Below are 19,432 nucleotides of genomic sequence, written 5' to 3' on the forward strand. Positions count from 1 at the left end.
TTGTGGCCAGGAAGGCCAATGGCATCCTGGGGTGTATTAGAAGGGGGGTGGTTAGCATCATCAGTTGCAAAAGTACCTATGGTGCTTTAAAGTTCTCCCCATTATCAGCAACATGGTCTTGCTTCCCTTAGTCAGGAAGGTCAGTGCTGTAGAACCATCTGAGCACTCTCTGTACCTCATTACAAAAACAGCTGTGTTAGCTTAAGCTGCTGCTGAAAACTGCTTAAGTTAAGCTTGCTGATTGTTGTGCACTGAGGTGGATGGGGAACAGTTGCGTTGTGTTCCATTGAAGAGATTAACCTTTGGCAGTAAGAAATAGAAAGTGGTGGTAATGTAACAGCAGAAACAGTTGTAGCAGTTTTATCATCAGGTTCTCCTTCCCCTCTACTCTGCCCTGGTGAGACCCCCTCTGGAGTATTGTGTCCAGTTCTGGGCCCCTCAGTTCAAGAAGGACGGGGAACTGCTGGAGAGAGTCCAGTGTAGGGCAACAAAGATGATTAAGGGAGTGGAGCATCTCGCTTATGAAGAAAGGCTGAGGGAGCTGGGGCTCTTTAGTTTGGAGAAGAGGAGACTAAGGTGGGACCTTTTTAATATCTATAATTATATAAAAGGTGAGTGCCATGAGGATGGAGCCAGGCTCTTCTCAGTGGCAAACAATGATAGGACAGGGGGTAATGGGATCAAGCTGGAACACAAGAGGTTCCACTTAAATTTGAGAAGAAACTTCTTCTCAGTGAGGGTGACAGAGCACTGGAACAGGCTGCCCAGGGAGGTTGTGGAGTCTCCTTCTCTGGAGACATTCAAAACCCACCTGGACATGTTCCTGTGTGACCTCATCTAGGCGTTCCTGCTCTGGCAGGGGGATTGGCCTAGGTGATCTTCTGAGGTCCCTTCCAATCCCAAACATACTGTGATACTATGAGTCTTGATAGTCCTGTGATGCATACGTCTTTGACCTCATTCTCTGGATAATAGCACATCTGATTGAACTTTATTTTCTCTTAAATATTTCTCTATTTTTATAAATAGGGTGAGTGGTCTGTCTGTGTCTTGGATGAGATGCACTTTGTCCTACTGACAGAACATAAATAGTTGTCCACTAAAAATGCTAATAATCTTTAACCTTCTGTCACAAACTGTTGTTTGGCAAGATTCTTTGCATCAGATAACTCTGTTAAGAACAATGTCACTAAGTGTTCTTGTTCTTTTATTGCAGGGTCCAGGTCCTCATGTGCATCGCCCAGTAGATGCAGAAGGCCTAATAGCTCATACCAGTACCTCACCTCAACAAATACCAGAACAGCCAAATTTCGCAGACTTTAGCCAGTTTGAGGCATTTGCTGTTTCAGGTGTAAACAAAGAGGAGGAAGATGAAATTGAAACACACTCAGAAGTCTTGCAGGTGAGCAGAAGTGAAGATCTTGTCAATTGCTTAATAATACCAGCAGTTATGAGACTGTTAAAACCTATCTCTGCTGTTTGAATTCAGTGAGGTTTTTTTATGGAGTCCCAATCCATTGCTAGAAAGCAATTAAAATATACACTGCTATGCTTGTTTAATAGCTGCCAGACACCTAGGCAGAATTCTTTTATTCCCTCTTCTTGACTGTAATTCAGAAGATTTCGTCTTTATTAGCGTATGTGTGCACATACATAATCGTGTTTGTGCATTTAGGACTTGGCACAAGCAAAACTTTCCTTCTGCTCACTCTTGCTAGCTTTCCAAATGACTTACTGGTAAGTTTTAAAGTAGTCTGTCTTAGTAAATGAAATGACTGTGAAGTATTGTAAACATCTGCTAGAACTCCCTTAATTTGGTTTTGTTCAAAGCCATCTAACAAACAGCTGGAGTAATTAGAGCTCTGACATCCTTCTGTAATAGATCTTTAGTTGTTTATGAAACCTTGTTTCCTACCACAGACACAGAACTGGAAGTTTGGAAGCCTTAGGGTTTATTCCTATTAATGTCATAACACCTTATTGCTATTACATGAATTATTTCATATTTTCCTTTCCTAATTTGTAGACTGCATCCAGATTGTAAGTTCTCTGGAGCACTTCTTGCATCCTCAGTTGCAAAAGTACCTGTGGTGCTTTAAAGTTCTCCCCATTATCAGCAACATGGTCTTGCTTCCCTTAGTCAGGAAGGTCAGTGCTGTAGAACCATCTGAGCACTCTCTGTACCTCTTTACAAAAACAGCTGTGTTAGCTTAAGCTGCTGCTGAAAACTGCTTAAGTTAAGCTTGCTGATTGTTGTGCACTGAGGTGGATGGGGAACAGTTGTGTTGTGTTCCATTGAAGAGATTAACCTTTGGCAGTAAGAAATAGAAAGTGGTGGTAATGTAATAGCAGAAACAGTTGTAGCAGTTTTATCATCAGGCCGCAGCCTTTTTTGTACTATACTGTGCCTCATAACGTTGGGGATTTGACTTTATTCAGAGATCTTCCAACATCCACAGTACAGTGCTTGAGAGCAGAGGACTTTCAAGTAACTATTTCATCTTCTTTTCCTGCGGATTTTAGATGCTGTATTGAATCTTCATTTCGGTATCAAAAGACAGGTCTGACTATCGATTCTGGAAGTACAGTTTTTTTACTTATGTGCCTTTTCTGTGAGCTGTTCCCAGCCCAAAACGGTGTTAGTGACCAAGATGATTCTAGATGGTTTTGCCCCTAAGCAGGTGTTGTTGTTGGATACCTGCTTGTGCTTCTGAAGAAGACTTGAACTGGAATTTTAGGTGTTAACTGCATTCATGTATCAGGAACACAGCATACTTGTATTTATTCCAGATGTTGCCAAATGAAATACTTGTTAAGAAGTAGTTTTCTAAATATAGTTTATATCCCTGTAGGTTGAAAAGCCCTCTGATTCTGCAAGTTCTCTTAGAGTTGCCAAAGCAGATGGAAGAGTTGAAGACAAAGCACCTGCTAATGTCCCCACTAGTGCGGTATGCAAAGTAGACTTGGAGAGCGCAGTTGTCTTGATGTATATGAAATTATATGTCTGATTTGCAACAGCAACTTTATACGCTTCCACTTGAACCCAGTTTTCTTAAGTCCAGTATGTGCTTGAAATAGGTGCTGAATTCTTGCATCAGAAGATGTTCATGATTAGCTTTATTCCCAAGAGAGCAGAAAATTAAGATACTTGTAAGTGTTCAAATTTTTGAAACAGAGCAAAACTTTTAGTGCAGAACTTGATTAACCATAGCTTTTTTTCGTTACACATCATTCCTGGAGGGGGGGAAGTGTGCTCTGAGATGTTGCGCATTTGCTATTGTTAGTTGTACCATGATGTTTCTGCTTGCACAGTTCTTTGTCAGTGTGTAGCAATTTACTGCCCTTTCACCAGGGGTAGGATTTAATACTTAAAGGTTTTTTTCCCAGATTATATGAGAATGCAGCTAGATGCCCATCAAAAAATATTTGATGGGTTGTAAATTCAGTTAGCTCATAACTGATTTTAAGAATATGTAACACAAACAAGTTATCAGGTTATAATCCAAGTAAAATGTAGTTTGTGAGAATTAATAGGTTCTGTTTTCCTCTTCAGGGTAAAGGCACTACCCCACTCGCCCCGCCACCAAAGCCTATTCGCAGAAGATTAAAATCAGAAGATGAGCTGAGACCCGAAGCTGAGGAACATGCACAGAAAACAGGTGTCATAGCTGCTGTTCTTGCTTCACAGCCATCTATTCCTAGGTAACCCAAGAAGTGTATAAATACATCTGTTACTGGAAAGTTTACATTTAAACAGCATACATACTTTCTGTTCCAGGAGTTGCAAACAATTTCAGTGTCTTTGAATTAGATTAATTTAACCGTTTAAATACTTTTGTTTTGTAAACAAGATCATCCTGAAGCCTCTACTGTTGGGAGGCTTTTTAGAGATCTTGAATTTGTAGTGTGAACTCTTGAACTTCTGCAAGTGTGTGGGAAATAAGTGGTGGAAGTATTAAGAAGTAGTGTTTAGATTTAAATAATGGTTGCTGTGAACAGTCCAAAATGTGCAGTTTTTATGTCCTAGCCTGGCAGTAGACTATTACATTAGTCACTTTGGGGTAAATGAATGTGGTGCAGTGTTGGGACTTCAGAAAATTGATTATGACAAGTTTTCAAAATTTGCTGCTTGCTGTTTCATTAAAAACAAGTATGTATGGTTTCCATGCAAACAAGGTTCATCAAACTGGGCGGAAGAGGGAAAATTAACAGTGTAACAAGTAAAAAAAAAAGTTTCTACTCATTGGAAAAAGAGGGACTATAAATGAGATACTCACCTAAGCTGCTAAATTACTTATTACAATGCTTCTAATATATTCTCAGATCAGTGGGGAAAGACAAGAAGGCAATTCAGGCATCAATCAGACGTAACAAGGAAACCAACACTGTTTTGGCCAGATTGAATAGTGAACTACAGCAGCAACTAAAGGTAATTCCATAATCCCTGTTTGTTTATGAGAAGTGCTTGATGACAAAACAGCTACGCTCCAACAATCACTACTAGAACCTGAGAAGCCACCAAACTCCAGGCTGAAATGTGGCTGCTTTAGCCCTTGGGCCTGGTGGTTCCATTCCACTACCAAAACCTTCCCACATAAACCAGATACACGCAATTAACTCCATCTGAATCACTCTCTCTTAGTCCTTCATCCACCATGTGTGCCCAGAAAATTTCATCTCTCAGATGGTCTTAAGTTATTGCTTACTCATTTCCCATGAGAAACATAACGTAAACAAAGAGGGCAAGATGTTAGTGATGCACTGTAACAGCCATCTCTGCAAATCAAAGATATATTAGAGGATATTGATAGAAAATATTTTGGTTTTGTAGATCATACAATATACCTAATTGTGACAAACCTTGTGAAATTATAAAGGACACTTTTACTACTACAAAATGCATTTTTCAATGTATTGATTTGTTTCCAGCTATGCTAAAAATAAAACCCTGAAATCTTAACTTCATATTAATCATTTGAGGTAGCTGTTGTGGTCATCAGGTACTTTAGAAACAGTATTGAGAACAGCAGCTGAAGTGGCTTGCCTTCTTCTGAAGGAAAAACCTTAAAGTTATAATAAAATGAGAAATATTTTTAAACAAATATAATCTGGAATACAAAACTTGCAGCTGAATGAGAACAACAGTAGTCCTCTGTTTATTTAGGTCAGCTATTATTGTTTTGGATTTATCTGTAGGCACCACCTTAACATCTTTCTCTTGCCATCTTTCTTACCTTAAGGTGTCTAATTTTAATTATCAAGTTAATTTTAAAAAATCTTGAATTTAAACATTAATGTGGTAGTGTCTACACTGGAAGATAGGTCATTTTTAAAACTATCAAGCCTGTATTTCACTTGTTACTGTGTGTGAGAGTCAAGGTGCATAAAATCCACACAAGAGGGAAAACTGAGGGGAGAAAAAATGTGAGATTCCAATCCTTTAACTGAGATGAGTGCTCACCACCTTACCATTGTATACTTCAATTGGAAAAATATTATAGTTGGGTTTGCAGCTGGTTGCAACTTTGTGGATTTGGGTGATTTGAAAGAAATTATGAAATAGTAAATGGCTTTGCCTTTGAGAATAGTATTGATTTTCATTCATGAGCTAGCCAATCTTGTATTCAGATAATGGGAAGAGTTCTCCAGATTCTAGAAAAAAATGTTAGTTCTCAAAGCTGAAGCTGACATTTACCAGTTTTGATTGCATGAGTAAATTTTTAATATTCATTCTTTGTGGACATTCAATAGAAAAATCTTCCTCTTGTAGGATGTTCTTGAAGAGAGAATCTCCCTGGAAGTCCAACTGGAACAACTTCGACCCTTCTCTCACCTCTAAGCCTACTGCCGTTAACTGTGAATTTACTAATTTTGAAAGGGGTGTTGGTTTCAAAGCCTATTTAAAGATCCATGCATCTAGCTCAGTGCACTCTATTCTACATTAAATGTTGTGGTTCTGTTTTGTCAGTTTGTCCACTTTTGTATTTAAGTATTTTAATTTCAGTACAGAGGAAAAAAAAAAACACAACTTTTCCTCAAATGTGACACTGCCTCTCACATCATTTTCTGTGGGCATCCATGATCTTTGTTGGACTTGAGTTTGCAGAGTTTGCCGCCAAAATTTCCAACTGGAATTTTTTTATGGTTTCTTTTTTTTCCCATTGAAACATCTTTGCAGAAGAGTATTGCTAATCAGTTGACTTTAAGCACATAAACTCTTCTTTCACTATGGCATTTATTTTATTGTGACAGAAAAGAGAAAAACTAGTAATCTGTCATCAACCACTGTTACTTCCCAAGCTGCCTTTCACAATTGGAGAGTTTTTCACAATTCTAGAAAGTCTGCCTCTTTGCAATAAATCACCTTTTTTTGGATTGACAGAGTTCTTGCAGACTGTTTGCCATATCAACTGGATCTGATTTTTTTGTTGTTTTGTTGCATACATTATAGAGTATGTAACCACAGATTGCCAGGTGTTCACATTTTATCCATTCATTATCCTGATGCAGCCACATGCATATAAAGATTTATGGTACAACTGGTAGTCTGTCAAACAGACCTCTTTCTCTTTTAGTCCTCCCTTTTGTGAAGTGTTGGGTGTAAATCCCCAATGTATTAATTACACGTTACCTAAGCGCCACCTGTAATTGCATGTTTCACACATTACCTTTTAATAACAGATCACTTCCACCAGTCTTCACTATAACAAACTGTATTGTCAAGTAATGTGTCAATATTTCTATGAACTTCTAATTCCCAGAAAAAAAAAAAAAAAAAAGAAAAAAATAAAGTCAAAAAATGAACAGTTTGCTTCTTAGGATTTTTGGGGTACCTTCTGTCATCTTGTTTCCAGGCCTTATTTCTCTGGCATATAGACAGGCTTCACTATTAACAGAGTTCCCTGAGTGTATCCTGCTATTCAGGTTGATGTACTGTATTAGGATTTGTTGTATATTGTACGATACACACCTTTTGATCTCATATGTAAATTTGCATTAATTGCTGACTAACAGCAGATATTCTATTTAATGGCTTCTTCTGGCTGTGGGATCATAGATGTTTAACTGCATGGATGTATCTCTGCAGAATCAGAACTAGCAGTTGTGTGATTTTTACACCAATAAAACAGCACAATATTTTAATTTTGTTGATTCATCTTTACCTGGGAATTGAAACTAATTTAAATAAGGGGAGGGTTTTGTTACAGGTCTGCAGGGAATTTTTTGGGATTTTATGGCAAGTACAAGAAACAGTTGATCATAATCCCTTGACCGTTTTTTTTCCTCTCATTTTTTAGCTGTTTGTCAGAAATGATCAAATTCTCTTGGTAATCTGTGGCTATACTCATTTTGTATCCTCCTATAGTCAAATCTAATATACTTGTAACTTCTGAAAGTAAATGCTAGTACAGACTTGGTTCAAAGTAATGTGTAGTTCTTCAGTCTTCATTTCTGGTTTGATTTTCTTGAGAGTACCTTTCCAAATTAAAACTAAATGGATTGCCTGTTAGCAGTCCTTATCCTCTCACAGTCTCACTTAAATGAAACTCTTTTAACATCTACTTCCCTTACAAAATGGTAGCTCACGTCAGATTTTTCCACTGAATATGTTGTTTGTTACAGTGAAAAAGATGTATTTATCTTTTTTGGTTAATATATACAGACTGGATAATCATGGTTAATTCTTACTACTGTAACTACTCCAACATTTTTTCACGTGTCATGGAAGTGTTGCACATAGTTTATATATATAATCCAAAGCAAGATTCACTGGTATGAAAGACATGAATGTCGTCATTGCATGAAAGATGGTACTTTCTATTTGCATGTAAAGGGATTAAGACACGATAGCTAAATGGGCACAAAGGTTACATATATATTATATTTCAACGATGTCTTGCCAATTAGTAGATAAAGTGCAAGATTATTACTTCAAGAAAAAGATACAGCTAGAGAAATTAAAAAAAAAAAAGGCTAAGCAAAATGAAAATGGAAAAAAAACAACTTTAAAGTTGATGGACTAATCACTTCAATTATAACTGCCAAGTAGCAAGAACAGTGTTTAAAAAACTGGGAAAAGTGGGTCACTTACTGTCGTCAAAGATTGTTGATTTTGAACCAACTGTATCTTGTCCATAGTTTATTTTAAAGTTAAAAATACATTTTTAAAATAGAACTATTTTCATATTAATATTTAAGTATTAAGCTTATGTTTATAGCAGCAAGATTCTTAAATCAGAATTTAACATTTTAAGCATAAATGTAAAAAACCTTTTACATTCAATGTGACATGTACATATGAATTTCTGTAACATTCATATCTTTCTAGTAGAATGAGAAGTTAGGGACTCAAGTGAAGAACTTGGGCAATGTAAACATTTTTGTGTCTTGCCAACAAGTGTATTTCTAAGAATTTTTGAGGATTACTGTTAATGCATCATTCAGTACATTTAAACCAGTTTTTCATGGTCAGAAGAGCTTCTAACTGAAAAATCAGTTGTCTTAAGAGCATCACTGCCAGTGATGTTCAGAAGTTACCTCACTTAACATAACCCAACTTTAATCCCTTATAAAGTTACTTCCCGGTCTTCTCCATTTGTTTGATCTTGGTCCAACTACTGGCATTCTTTTTTATGAATTCAGATTGTGAGCTCTTTGGGGCAAGGGATTATGTACTGTACAAGAGTTGTGCTCTCTATATTGCAAGTATAAATGTAGACTACTAAATAATGTGGAATGTGATTCCTGTACCCAGCTGGGATGGATGGACAACAGCAGGCGTTTCTGAAACACCTGCAAAATGTGTTTCTTTGGACTTTGTGACTGGAGAACTGTCTCTTATCTCATTTGATTTGCCTTTCCATTGTTTCTTGTACTAATGTCCCTCTCTCTTCATTCCACCTGCTTTGGAGTTGCTTTTTTTCTCCGTTGCCTGTCTTTGGACTGCAGAGACGATTTTCAAAATGCAAAGGTAAAAAGCTGAAAATCCACTTTTTTTTGAGCAGTATTTTGAGTCTACCAAATGTAAGCTAGTATTTTCAATTTATTTTGTATTTCACATGCCCCTCATTTTACTTGCAATTGTATGGTACATGAACTAAAGGATCTCTTATTACTGAAAATGTCTTATGTGGGATAAACAAAGTTGAGGTTATAAAAACTTAAGAAAATAAATTTGCAGCATTGTTTCTTGTGTGAGATGTCTTTGTCCCTTATGGATGGGCTGTGCCGCTCTACAGTTAGGGCAAAGATGAGTTACTCTCCTGGGTTCAGCTGTGCACGAAGTTTGTCTCTAAATGCAACTTTATGGATGACCCAATCTGAATCACTTTTTCCTAAAAGAAAAAAAACCAAACAACTGCTTCTTAACTCATTCTGGTCTTAGTTTCTAGTAGAATGTAGTTTCATGAAAATGCAATATGTTACAAAAGGGAGTCCTAACAATGCAATTCTTACTTTGTGTGGAAGATGAAAAACTTGTGTGTTTTAAACATATTTGCATGCTTAAGTTGCTTAAATGTTTTACAAAGGAATCAATGTGCAGTTGAGCATTCAGCTGTACTCCCCAAAGTTCTGGGTTTTGAGTCATGCACCATCATTTCATAAGCAGAGTTCCAGTATGTTTTACCATACATAGTGATATACTAATAATTTATGTTACAGCTCTCTAGAAGAAAACACATGAAAACCAAGGACTTTATTCTTTAATTAGCACAGTTATGTTCTCTTATTAGCCTTTGAAAACAACTAATGGGTGGTTGTGTAGGAACAATGTTAAAAATGTCTATATGCTAATAACCAAATGAGACTATAGTGTTGTCCTGACAACTAGTACCCAAGCAAAATATAGGCTGCTTTTTTAAATTAATGGCTTTTCAAAATCCAGTTACGTGTCTAGGGGAGAAGGTTTAATACTGCGTAATTTCCTTTCAGTAATATTTCTTTAAATTGGCAAAATGGGTTTTAAATGTACAACTCCTGCTTTAAAGCTGGATTGTACACTAATTGTACCTAAACTGTACACTGCTGCTTGTACTCTGGCCGTACCTGGTTGTACACTGGTGGTGTACTCCAAAGTGATTTTACAGTGCTTTTTTTTCCAGCTTAATGATATATAGTTATTCAGTGTCTTGCATTTGAATTATTGTTGGAAAGAGCCCTTGTTTCATGTAATATTCACAAATTCAGAGTTGTAACTCTATGAAATACTAAGTTTTTGATCTCACAGGTTATATACAGAATTTTAAGATGACTATTACTACTGTTTATCACGCTTCTGACAGCATGCTGTAGCACAAAAAGCTACATGAATTCTCTTCCATCTCTGGTAGAATATGTTCTTGACACCTCATTCTTACAGGTATTAAGAATGCATCCAGTCTGGAAGCCGTTGAACTTACTGTCTTTTTGACTGGTCTTGATTGTGAGTGACCTGGGAAATGAACAAAATGTCATAAATAGTGAAAGCAATTTAAACTGACATTCAGTAGTATATTGATGAAAAAACAAGTTCTAGCAGTACTGCTCTTGAACCTTACACGATGGAAGTACTTGTCTCCCAGTCCACCGAGGAGCTCATAGAGATGGAGATACTATCCTACTCTACAACGTGTGTAAACTCTTTGATATATCCCCTATAGCAGCAATGGTGGCTTTTGCGCTGTGTCATGTAACTGCAGAGCTCTAACTATTTCTCTCTCTGGCTCAAATAAGACTGCATTTAAACTGACAGAAGAGGGCCTGGTCCACAGGCTGGACCAAGTTAAATGTAAGAAACAGCACTTTGAATCAAGAATGTCTTCCACAAGGAGTCTGTTATCTTTGGTGTCCATTCAAAAGGCAAATAAGACACAGTAGCACTTGAAATAACAATTGCATGTTGAGAAAGGAGGCACCAAAATCCATGATTTGCCCAGAGCTGCAGTTGGGGAAGCGGGGAGTGGAGTCAGCATGGCAGCAGTTGTTGTAAACACTTGTGTATATGAACAACTGTTGGGGCATTCTGAAGGTTCAGCACATGTGACTGGCTGTGTTAGAATCAGCAAAGAGGTATTGTATGGAAGGCAGTGTCAGCAATACATGATTTCTCAGTAGAAGTTGAAGGAAATATTTTGGGAACCCCTCTGGTATCTTAGTAGTGTGTTCCATTAAACTGCTGCGGAATCTAGCACTCTGTACTAGGTGCTCTTTTGCCTTATTTTGCAGATCTTGAACTGGTACAAAGCTTGAATTCAGTCTAAGTATGAAAATACAGTATGTATTTCAATAAAAAGATTATTAAAGGAATTTATAGGAAGCTGTAATTCAATGTATTCTACCAGAAAATGCAAAAGTGATGTGCCTTCAACTTTAACTTGTTTTTTGTGTTATGAATCCCTGCCTTTGAAGGAGAGTGTTGTGATTTACAACAAACCCTTCTCCTAGAGCTTCAATCCTGTTGTCTTTCACTGCCCTCGTCACCTGCTTTCTGATCAGAAGGAACTGAGAGGTTGTAGAAGAATCAAGATATCCTTTTGCTGTAGAAAGGTACTTAAAAGGGATATGTTCCTTGGTTTGTTCTGCACTATGTCTATGGGGATGAAGTAGTCTTGAAGCAAGAAAATTACCGTGGAAAAGCAGTATTACTTCACGTCATTTTATCAAAATTAAGAGGCTGATCATTTTGATGGTTTACATGGTTTTCACCACGTTACTTCCATAGGTTGACTCACTAAGAAACACACTAAAATTGACAATCTCTTAAAACGTCTCATACCAAAAGTATCAAGTGTTACGTTGGGAATGGTTTCTTATGCTCTTATTCCGTGGCCTTTTCAAACAATAGAATCCTTTCAAGTTTCGTGGGAAAAAAATTCTATCTATTGATTTTAAGTGGGGTTGGATTTGAACTGTAACAACTCAAGACTGTCCTGGCCTGAATTAATACAGAGTGAGTACAGCCAAAAAATGAACTGAGATATGATGTTGATTCCAAGCTAGAATTTTGGGTTTGAATTTTGGGTTTAAATTTTGATAGAGGGCATTATGATGTATTATTTTATATTTCTGTTTTCACACTTTAATACCAACACTAAAGGTAAAAGAAAAAATCCAGTTTGAATGCTGGATCTGGAGGAAGCTTGCAACTGTGTGTATTTATATCTGTAGATGTAGTGCTATGGTCCAGCTCTGGTACTTGATACTATGTGCTTAATTATGTCTGAATATGTATTTACCTAGTATTTAATTAGGTAGGAAGGGGGTTGAGATTTGTGATAATAGGCTCTTGCATAATAGCATATGATTTTATGCTGCATCCACATGTTTGGATGATCAAGCTGGTAATTTCAAGATGAACTTATTGAGTGAGCTTTTTGGTGAATTTCTGTGTACTCCTCACTTGGGTACACAAATTTACCAATAGTCACCTGAGCTCGTGCATGTGTGCATCTTGCTTTCTGAGCAAGTCTGTATTCTAAGTGTGTTCCTGAAACTCTGAGGTGAAAGTACAGCCTGATGCAAACTCATCTAGTTGCTGTGAAGCTGCGTAAAGTTAATGGTCTCGATACAGAATTCATTCTTGCTTCATGTGGATTTACAGTCTGCTTGTAGTTGTCTTTCAGTCCTGACAGGGGATCCTGTGGAATCAAACCTTTGTTCAAATTAACTCTGCTACCAAACAAGCTGTGAGAAGTTCCTTTTCCTTTCTGACATGGTAAATGTGTGGGATTCCATTGTCAAGCTCGACTTCACCCTGCAAACTACTGAGTCTGCAGGATACAGGGTGTTGCTGAGGAAGTTTGTACATGTTTGAAGGGGTAGGCTGAACTTAATTTGCTTAAGGTCTGGACTGACTTCACTCTGGAAATGTTTATGTGAAAACATCTAAGGTCTGTGTAAGTTTCAAATGAGAACAAAAGAGTGTTATCCTGTAAAATATGAGTTCTTTGGGCTTTTTGGAACTAATTTTATTAAACTAAAAATACTTCCAGCCTACTTTGTCTTTCTAGACTGGTGTTTAACATATGTTTGTAGTATTAAGACTAGTTACTCTTTTTCGTTCTTGAGTTAGGAGCTAACACAGTGAGAGGTTTCTGGTTTTATTGTTAAGATACTCAGGATCTCTATGAATTCAAGATACTTCAGAAATGTAGAGCTTTGATATCAGATCTTGTTTGATTTCGTAGCCTGTTCAGTCCCTTCCTACTTCTCTGAAAGCATTAAGATGCTTAAAACTTTTAGCCAGTACAAAGTAAGAAAAAAGCCTTTTCTCAACTAGGTTGCATATTCTGTCTTGTAAAACCAGTAAAAGTTGAAGTGGGTCTGCCATTTGGAACCAGCTGAACTGACGATTTTTAAAACTGAAATAAGAAATACCTAGTTATTTTTTCATGTAGTTTCTGTGAGGTTTTTTTATTTTACATTAAACTAAATTGAAAACCCTGACACAGAAATTGAAACCATTTTTCTTTGTTGAATTATTTTAACCTGGAATGCTGATTTTCTGCATTTTCTTCTAGTATACCCCTCTCTTCTTTCACAGGTGTGTTGCAATTTTAGGGGTTCCATACAAATGATTTTGTATTGCCACATGCTGAACTGTTAGACTGTATTTGTTCTAGTATTTTGAAATGTTCAGTCTTTTCAGTATTCTGGCCTGTGGCTTAGTGCTGCAATATTGCATTGATCACAGTGGTCAGGTTATTTGCAAACTCCTCTTTTTCTTTTGTTTGCTCTGGTCCCAGGCTTCCAGTTTGTGGCAAAACTTAGCTTGTTCTCCGTTGGTTTATGTTCTGTTTTTTATTGTTTTGATGCTATTAAAGACCTACAAGTTTGAGATCTCATACTAATCTCGGTATTTCCAAACAGGAGGGGAAAAAATTGTGATCTATTGCAATGATTAACTTTTTAAGGTTCAAAATTTAGGTCTAATGTCAGCCATTAGAAGTGTCACAAGGAGGTGGGGTTTGTTTTACTTAGAACAGAGAGATTTACAGCTCTCACGGAAGCGTGGCCCAAGTCTCTGTGCAAAGCCTTATTTCAACTGAGTTACGTGCTAATATGCACATCTGCCACATCAGGCCACAGCACAGAATCCGTCTTTCAGTCACTTCTGAAATATCAGAGCTCTTGACTGGTGTTGTCTTCTGCTGTTACAGATTGTCGTTAAACAAAAACAAGCACCTTTCAGGGACGGGGGTGTGAAAAGCCGGCAATATGAGCAACATTGGGGTTACGGCTCCCAGCTCAGTCCAGTGCCCCAGGCAGCATTGCAGCTGCCAGTCACACATGAGGATGGACAGATAGTATCACAGCAGCTCTTTGGAGCAGATTCTTGCTTGCCTTAGTTGCAAGGGCACACGTAGTCCTTTTTAAGATCTTGATATAGGAGAAGATTGCTTGAATGTTAATGTGACTTGGGATGCTGCTTTCCATGGCATAAAATAAGCCACCTTCTCAATTTCTAGTGTTTGCACATAGCTCTTCTCATGTGCAAACAGCTCCCTGGCAAGCTTGGGTCATGTCTGCTGTGTCTTCACCCTAAAAATCCAAGTCGGTTGTTTGACACAGAAACTTCAAAATAGGTCTGTGACTGGTGGAGGTTTAGTACAATACACTTAAGGGAATAAAACAGACAATTGTTTTACACAACCTGAGAAGAAAACTTTTTTTTTAACATTTGCATAACTGTGTAACAGAAGGGTGATGGCCTCATAACTGAAAAGGTGTCCTGCAGTTATTCAGATTTCATGCTGAGATCCTGAAAAAAGCTTATATCCTTTATTAAGTAAAATACGGAGCAACCTGTCAGATCAGCAGCCTAAACTTGAGTTTAAAACTGCACAGCAGCCCTGGCCACCAGTGAAATATTTTTTATTAAAATATTTTAAATTTTATTTTAGGATAGTTCAGAAGTTGTTCTGAAAATGTAGTGTTAATGGTGTGTGAAGGAACATGTATTTTCTGTATTCCTGCATGGAACAGGACTTCTCACTCTGAGGCTGGATAAAATTTTGGTGCTTTTAACTCAGTAGTGTTAAAGTTCTGTTCTGTTAGGGACTAATAGCTGAGATGCAGCACCACCTCAAGTGTCACTTTGTTCTGATGATGGTTTAAACAACAAATTTATTTTAAAAACATATTTGTGCTCTATAATATCTATAGGTTTGGTGGTGGTTTTTTTTTTTTCTTTTGATCAGAGGACAAGAACAAGAGAATTGAATTCAAGGCAAGCATTATTTGTTGATAAAAGTACACAAATCAAAGTTATGTATTCATTGAGGCATTCAGCTCTGAATTCTGCTTGCAAATTCCAAAATAAAAATGGTCTCTAAGCACCTGCTTAGTAAAAATGAGCACTTGCTACAGAAATAGTGGTATGTGCATTTCTATGTCTGTTTTCCTGATCATTCTCATCTTCTAGCATTGATATAGTCAGCTACAGCTTTAAGAGATAGAGAAAACAACGTGAAATAATTTTACTATATACAGACCATATCTGGGGTTTTACACACTGTTCTTATTAATCCTGTAGTTACTCCTGTGATTCAGAGATATGTTATTTTCTGTGATATGTTTGAGAATTAAATAGAAACCTTTTTGCCTTTGAGTAAGAAATACGTTGTTTGAAGTATTTACTTGCATTAGGCTTTTAAAATTATTCATTGGTCTAGCTACTATAGTTTCTGTCAACCTTTCTGAGTGGCAGAAGTCTTGAATATTTGTTACAATGATTATGGTTATAAAGATTCTAGTAAAAGCTTTTAAAGTACATATTAGCAGTGCAGTTGAACTTGCTGCAGTAACAAGCTCCGGAGAAAATGCTTTCAAAGACTGCACATCCCCAGCCGTAGGTGTCTGAATTCATCCTGAGTGATAGATTGTAGTTCCAGGCAGCAGACTCGGCTCACAGACCTTCAGGCCACCTTTTCCTGCAAGAGCCCAGCGCCAATCTGTGTTTCGCTTTGGCCCCGCTCCAGCCTGAGCAGTGCTTTTCTGACAGAGGTGTGGATGTCCTTTAAGAGAACATACAGCAAGGCATTGAAAACTCGCCTGGACACAGGTGCCCTGTGCGATCTGCTCTAAGTCAACCTGCTTTAGTAGGTGAGTTGGACCAGATGATCTCCAGAGGGCCCTTCCAACCCCAACCATTCTGTGGTTTAACCTAAAACAGACACTGAAGCAAAACCCCTGGACCTGCCAGGCAGGTGGATGAATTGATGGGGTAGCCTCTGGGTGCACATTACACTAAAGAGAGCAGCACACCTGAAGGGATGGACCAGGTCACACTCCATGCAGGGATAACTTCTGAGCTCCCTGTATGTTGTAATTGTGTAGCAGGGGGGAAAAGCAACTACTAATTGGTTTTCTTTATTAGCCAACAAGAAGGTAACTGTTTTCTTTATCCATGAGCAAGTTGATTTGGTACTTAATAACACTATTTAAAAAAAAAAAAAAAGTTCCAAATTATTGTAATAGATGTTTGTTTATTTTGGGACTTTGAAAACTAAAGCATTTAAAGCAATTGTTTGGCTACTCAAAAACAGACAATGCAAGAACTGTTGTATAAACCTCGTTTTGGGTCAAAATTAAAAACCAAGCTAAAAATTATCATATCAAAACTAAACTGATCCTTAAGGGAATGAAGTAGCATGATAGGGATCTGCAGCTATTCCAGAATCTGAGACCTGCTTAAACAAATATTGAAGTACACTGTTATTACACGAAATTAATATTTATTGTATTAAATGTGGTTGTCCTTAGTTCCTTAGTAAATGTTACAAAAATATGTCACTGTTTTTCAAAACCTGAGAAGGATCATTAGGAGAAATATTAAATTACAACTGATTTTCTTGGCTGTAGGTCATGAACTGCAGCTTTCATTTTTATTGTTCTTCAGGATCCAGACATCATGCACTTAGAGAACAAAACCCTCAATCAAAGGGTATGTGTGCCTGGAGTGTGCCATTCACTGGGGAGCAGATGGATGCCTTTTGGAATGTTTAATGATGTTGTTAGTTTTAAAAAGAAAAATCTGAGTTTGCTTGCACAGGAATTCAGGCTCAGTTTTATTTAAGGCCTTTTTTACAGAAAAATGCTAAGAATTGCCCGTTGAGAATCCCTTTTTATCCTGTCTTGCAGCTTGGCAATATAAGCTCCAGTGCTACTCTGGCTGGAGCATTATCTTTCACAGACAGATCTGACCAGAAGAAAAATCTTTGTAAGCGATAGCAGGCAGTCTCTGCAAGTCATTTCTGTATTCAGCAGCTACTCATCACAAGTCACTAGTAATAAGGATTCCAGTATGGGCTCTTGTCATGGTCCATTCGGCGATGGACTCATGATGGTTCTTTTACCTTGATCTCAGAGCACAAAATTAAGGCGACCAAAATGCCAAGGGGTTATAATTCAATCAAGCAGTGTTACTTTATGAATTTGCCCGTAAAGCAGCATGCGATAGAGACAGTAAGAAAAAGAAAGGGGAAAGAAACGGGGAAAAGTAAAGGTAAAGATGAGAAATGAGGTTGTGTTTATCACCAGTCCAGTTCCAGAAGCGTTCCTCTGGTCTCTGGGTCCTGTGGAGTCCTGCTGGTCCTCCGTTGTGGTTCGGGATCCTCTGGTGGGAAGATCTTCAGTGGTGTTCATTCTGGAGTAATTTTTTATGCTGCTTCACCCCACCTTGCTCCCATTGTTTTAGGCCAGTCTCCGCCTTGATTTTGCAATCCAGGCTCGTACTGGGCAGGCTCGAAAGATTAATGCTTTCTTTTCCCAATGCTTACGTGTCCAGCATTCAGGGGTCTTTCTCTGGTCCATTGGGTGACCTCAAGACCCTTGGTGAGCTTCTGGGCATGCTCCTTTTCGTTGGCAATTGTTTGGGGGAGCAGGTGAGGGACATGTGTAGCTGAGACTGCAGGTGAGAGCACATCTTCTGGATGGCAGCTATTGTCCCTGGGCCGAAGAGACCCTCATAACAATAGCTTTCAGGAGGCTGGGGCTCGTTTGGCTGAAGAAGCAGGCAAAGTCCACACAACAGCCATTGTTAGCAGGAGCCCCCCCATTTCGGAGAAAACAGTTCCACACAATGCTTCTCCTCGGGCCTCTCTCCAAGTCATTGTCCATCTGTTCTTTCGGTCAGGGCTTCAGTTCTCTAAGTTCTTGATGGCGATGTTCAGGCAAATACTACTCCATCTTTGGACTGACTCTCACAGCTCTGTAAGGGACTCTAGTGGTGGCAGTGTTGGGTTCCCTCCTGCCAGCACATTCATGCTGATTTTACACAGTTACTACTGAAGTGAGCTGGAGATAAGAGACAAATATAATTTCCCTGATACTGTCACCCTAGAGAAGGAGCTGTTTTAAAATTTGTGGGTTTTTTATATTTTTCAGATTCTGTATAAAGACAGTGCTTACCACTCTAAACGTACATCCATGCAAAACTGGTGTGATGATCATGTTGAAATGTTGGATGGTAACAAGGAACAACTTACTTCCATTCCTTACTCTATTTGAGGACATTTCATTTAAACACACCTTTCAAAAAAAGTGGTATAATACATTCCTAATTTAGTAGCGAAGCTTGAAAAATGAAACTTGAGGATTTTGAAAGTACGTGCTGTAGAGTTGCTTTCCAAGCAAACACGTAATAGAGTCAGTGCTTTACAAATCTACTGCTGTTACACCCTGCTGCTGTTTGTTAGACTTTTTCATTAGGGAGAGTGAGTAAGAGTTGGTAGCATCTTAATGTGCAAGATCGTAGCCCTGCCAGGCTGTTTTTATTCCCAGCACACACTATTTTTGGAGGCTTGAGAATGTTCCTGAAAACCTACCCAAACAGAGCCTTTAGGGTGGTTCTTCTACTCCCAGTTGAGCTTACCAGCAGTTATTTGGCTAAATATATTTACAGAAGTAGTAGTATGTTCTATTGTAACATGTTTTTCATTTGCTATTGGACACTTGACTTCTCTGGCAGAAAACCCAACTTCATTACCTAATAATGTGGGATTGCAGTTTTATAAACTTAGGCAGTTCAGCCACTTTGTTTATTTTAATACTGTGTCTTTGTGGATTTGATGGCAGAGAAAGCCTTGTCCAGTGCTCTTGTCACATGGGGAGCAGGGAGTTTAAACACATGCTTTTGATGTTTGTAAAGTACAAATTACTGGTAATAATTTTCCTTGTAAATTCACACTTGACACACTTTTCCCAAGGTAGATTTAGCCCAAGGGGCTACAACTTTCAAGTGTGTGCGATAAAAATTAAGATATGGCTATCAAGTTTTCCATTTCAGACTAGCAACTTCTTCAGTGCCAGGCAGTTTTGAGGGGACTGCTGTTGGTTTTTTTTCTGAATGCATGGCTGTAGGTTTAAATTACATCTGCTGAGTTAGTTTCATGAGCTTCTGAGAACCATTGTTCCAGACCAATCTGAAACTTCAAGTCTGGTACTTCCAGAC

The 19,432-nt window shown here is 38.0% G+C and overlaps 1 protein-coding gene across 9 annotated transcripts in view; it reads left to right on the top strand.

The window, feature by feature from the left end:
• REPS1 (RALBP1 associated Eps domain containing 1) overlaps positions 1 to 9,198 on the top strand; it is a 66,436-nt gene extending 57,238 nt beyond the window's left edge. For 7 of the 9 annotated variants that reach the window (XM_065834293.2, XM_065834294.2, XM_071806481.1 and 4 more), the window contains 5 exons: positions 1,217 to 1,402; positions 2,853 to 2,948; positions 3,554 to 3,702; positions 4,324 to 4,429; positions 5,771 to 9,198. In XM_065834293.2, coding sequence (XP_065690365.1) covers positions 1,217 to 1,402; positions 2,853 to 2,948; positions 3,554 to 3,702; positions 4,324 to 4,429; positions 5,771 to 5,839 — 606 coding nt within the window. In that variant the 3' untranslated portion in view covers positions 5,840 to 9,198. The remainder of the gene's footprint in view (positions 1 to 1,216; positions 1,403 to 2,852; positions 2,949 to 3,553; positions 3,703 to 4,323; positions 4,430 to 5,770) is intronic. The other 2 variants (XM_071806482.1, XM_071806484.1) reach the window with 1 other exon arrangement.
• Positions 9,199 to 19,432: the final 10,234 nt, after the last annotated feature.

Source organism: Patagioenas fasciata, chromosome 3 (genome assembly GCF_037038585.1).
Source record: "Patagioenas fasciata isolate bPatFas1 chromosome 3, bPatFas1.hap1, whole genome shotgun sequence".
In the NCBI taxonomy this organism is placed as follows: Eukaryota; Metazoa; Chordata; class Aves; order Columbiformes; family Columbidae; genus Patagioenas; species Patagioenas fasciata.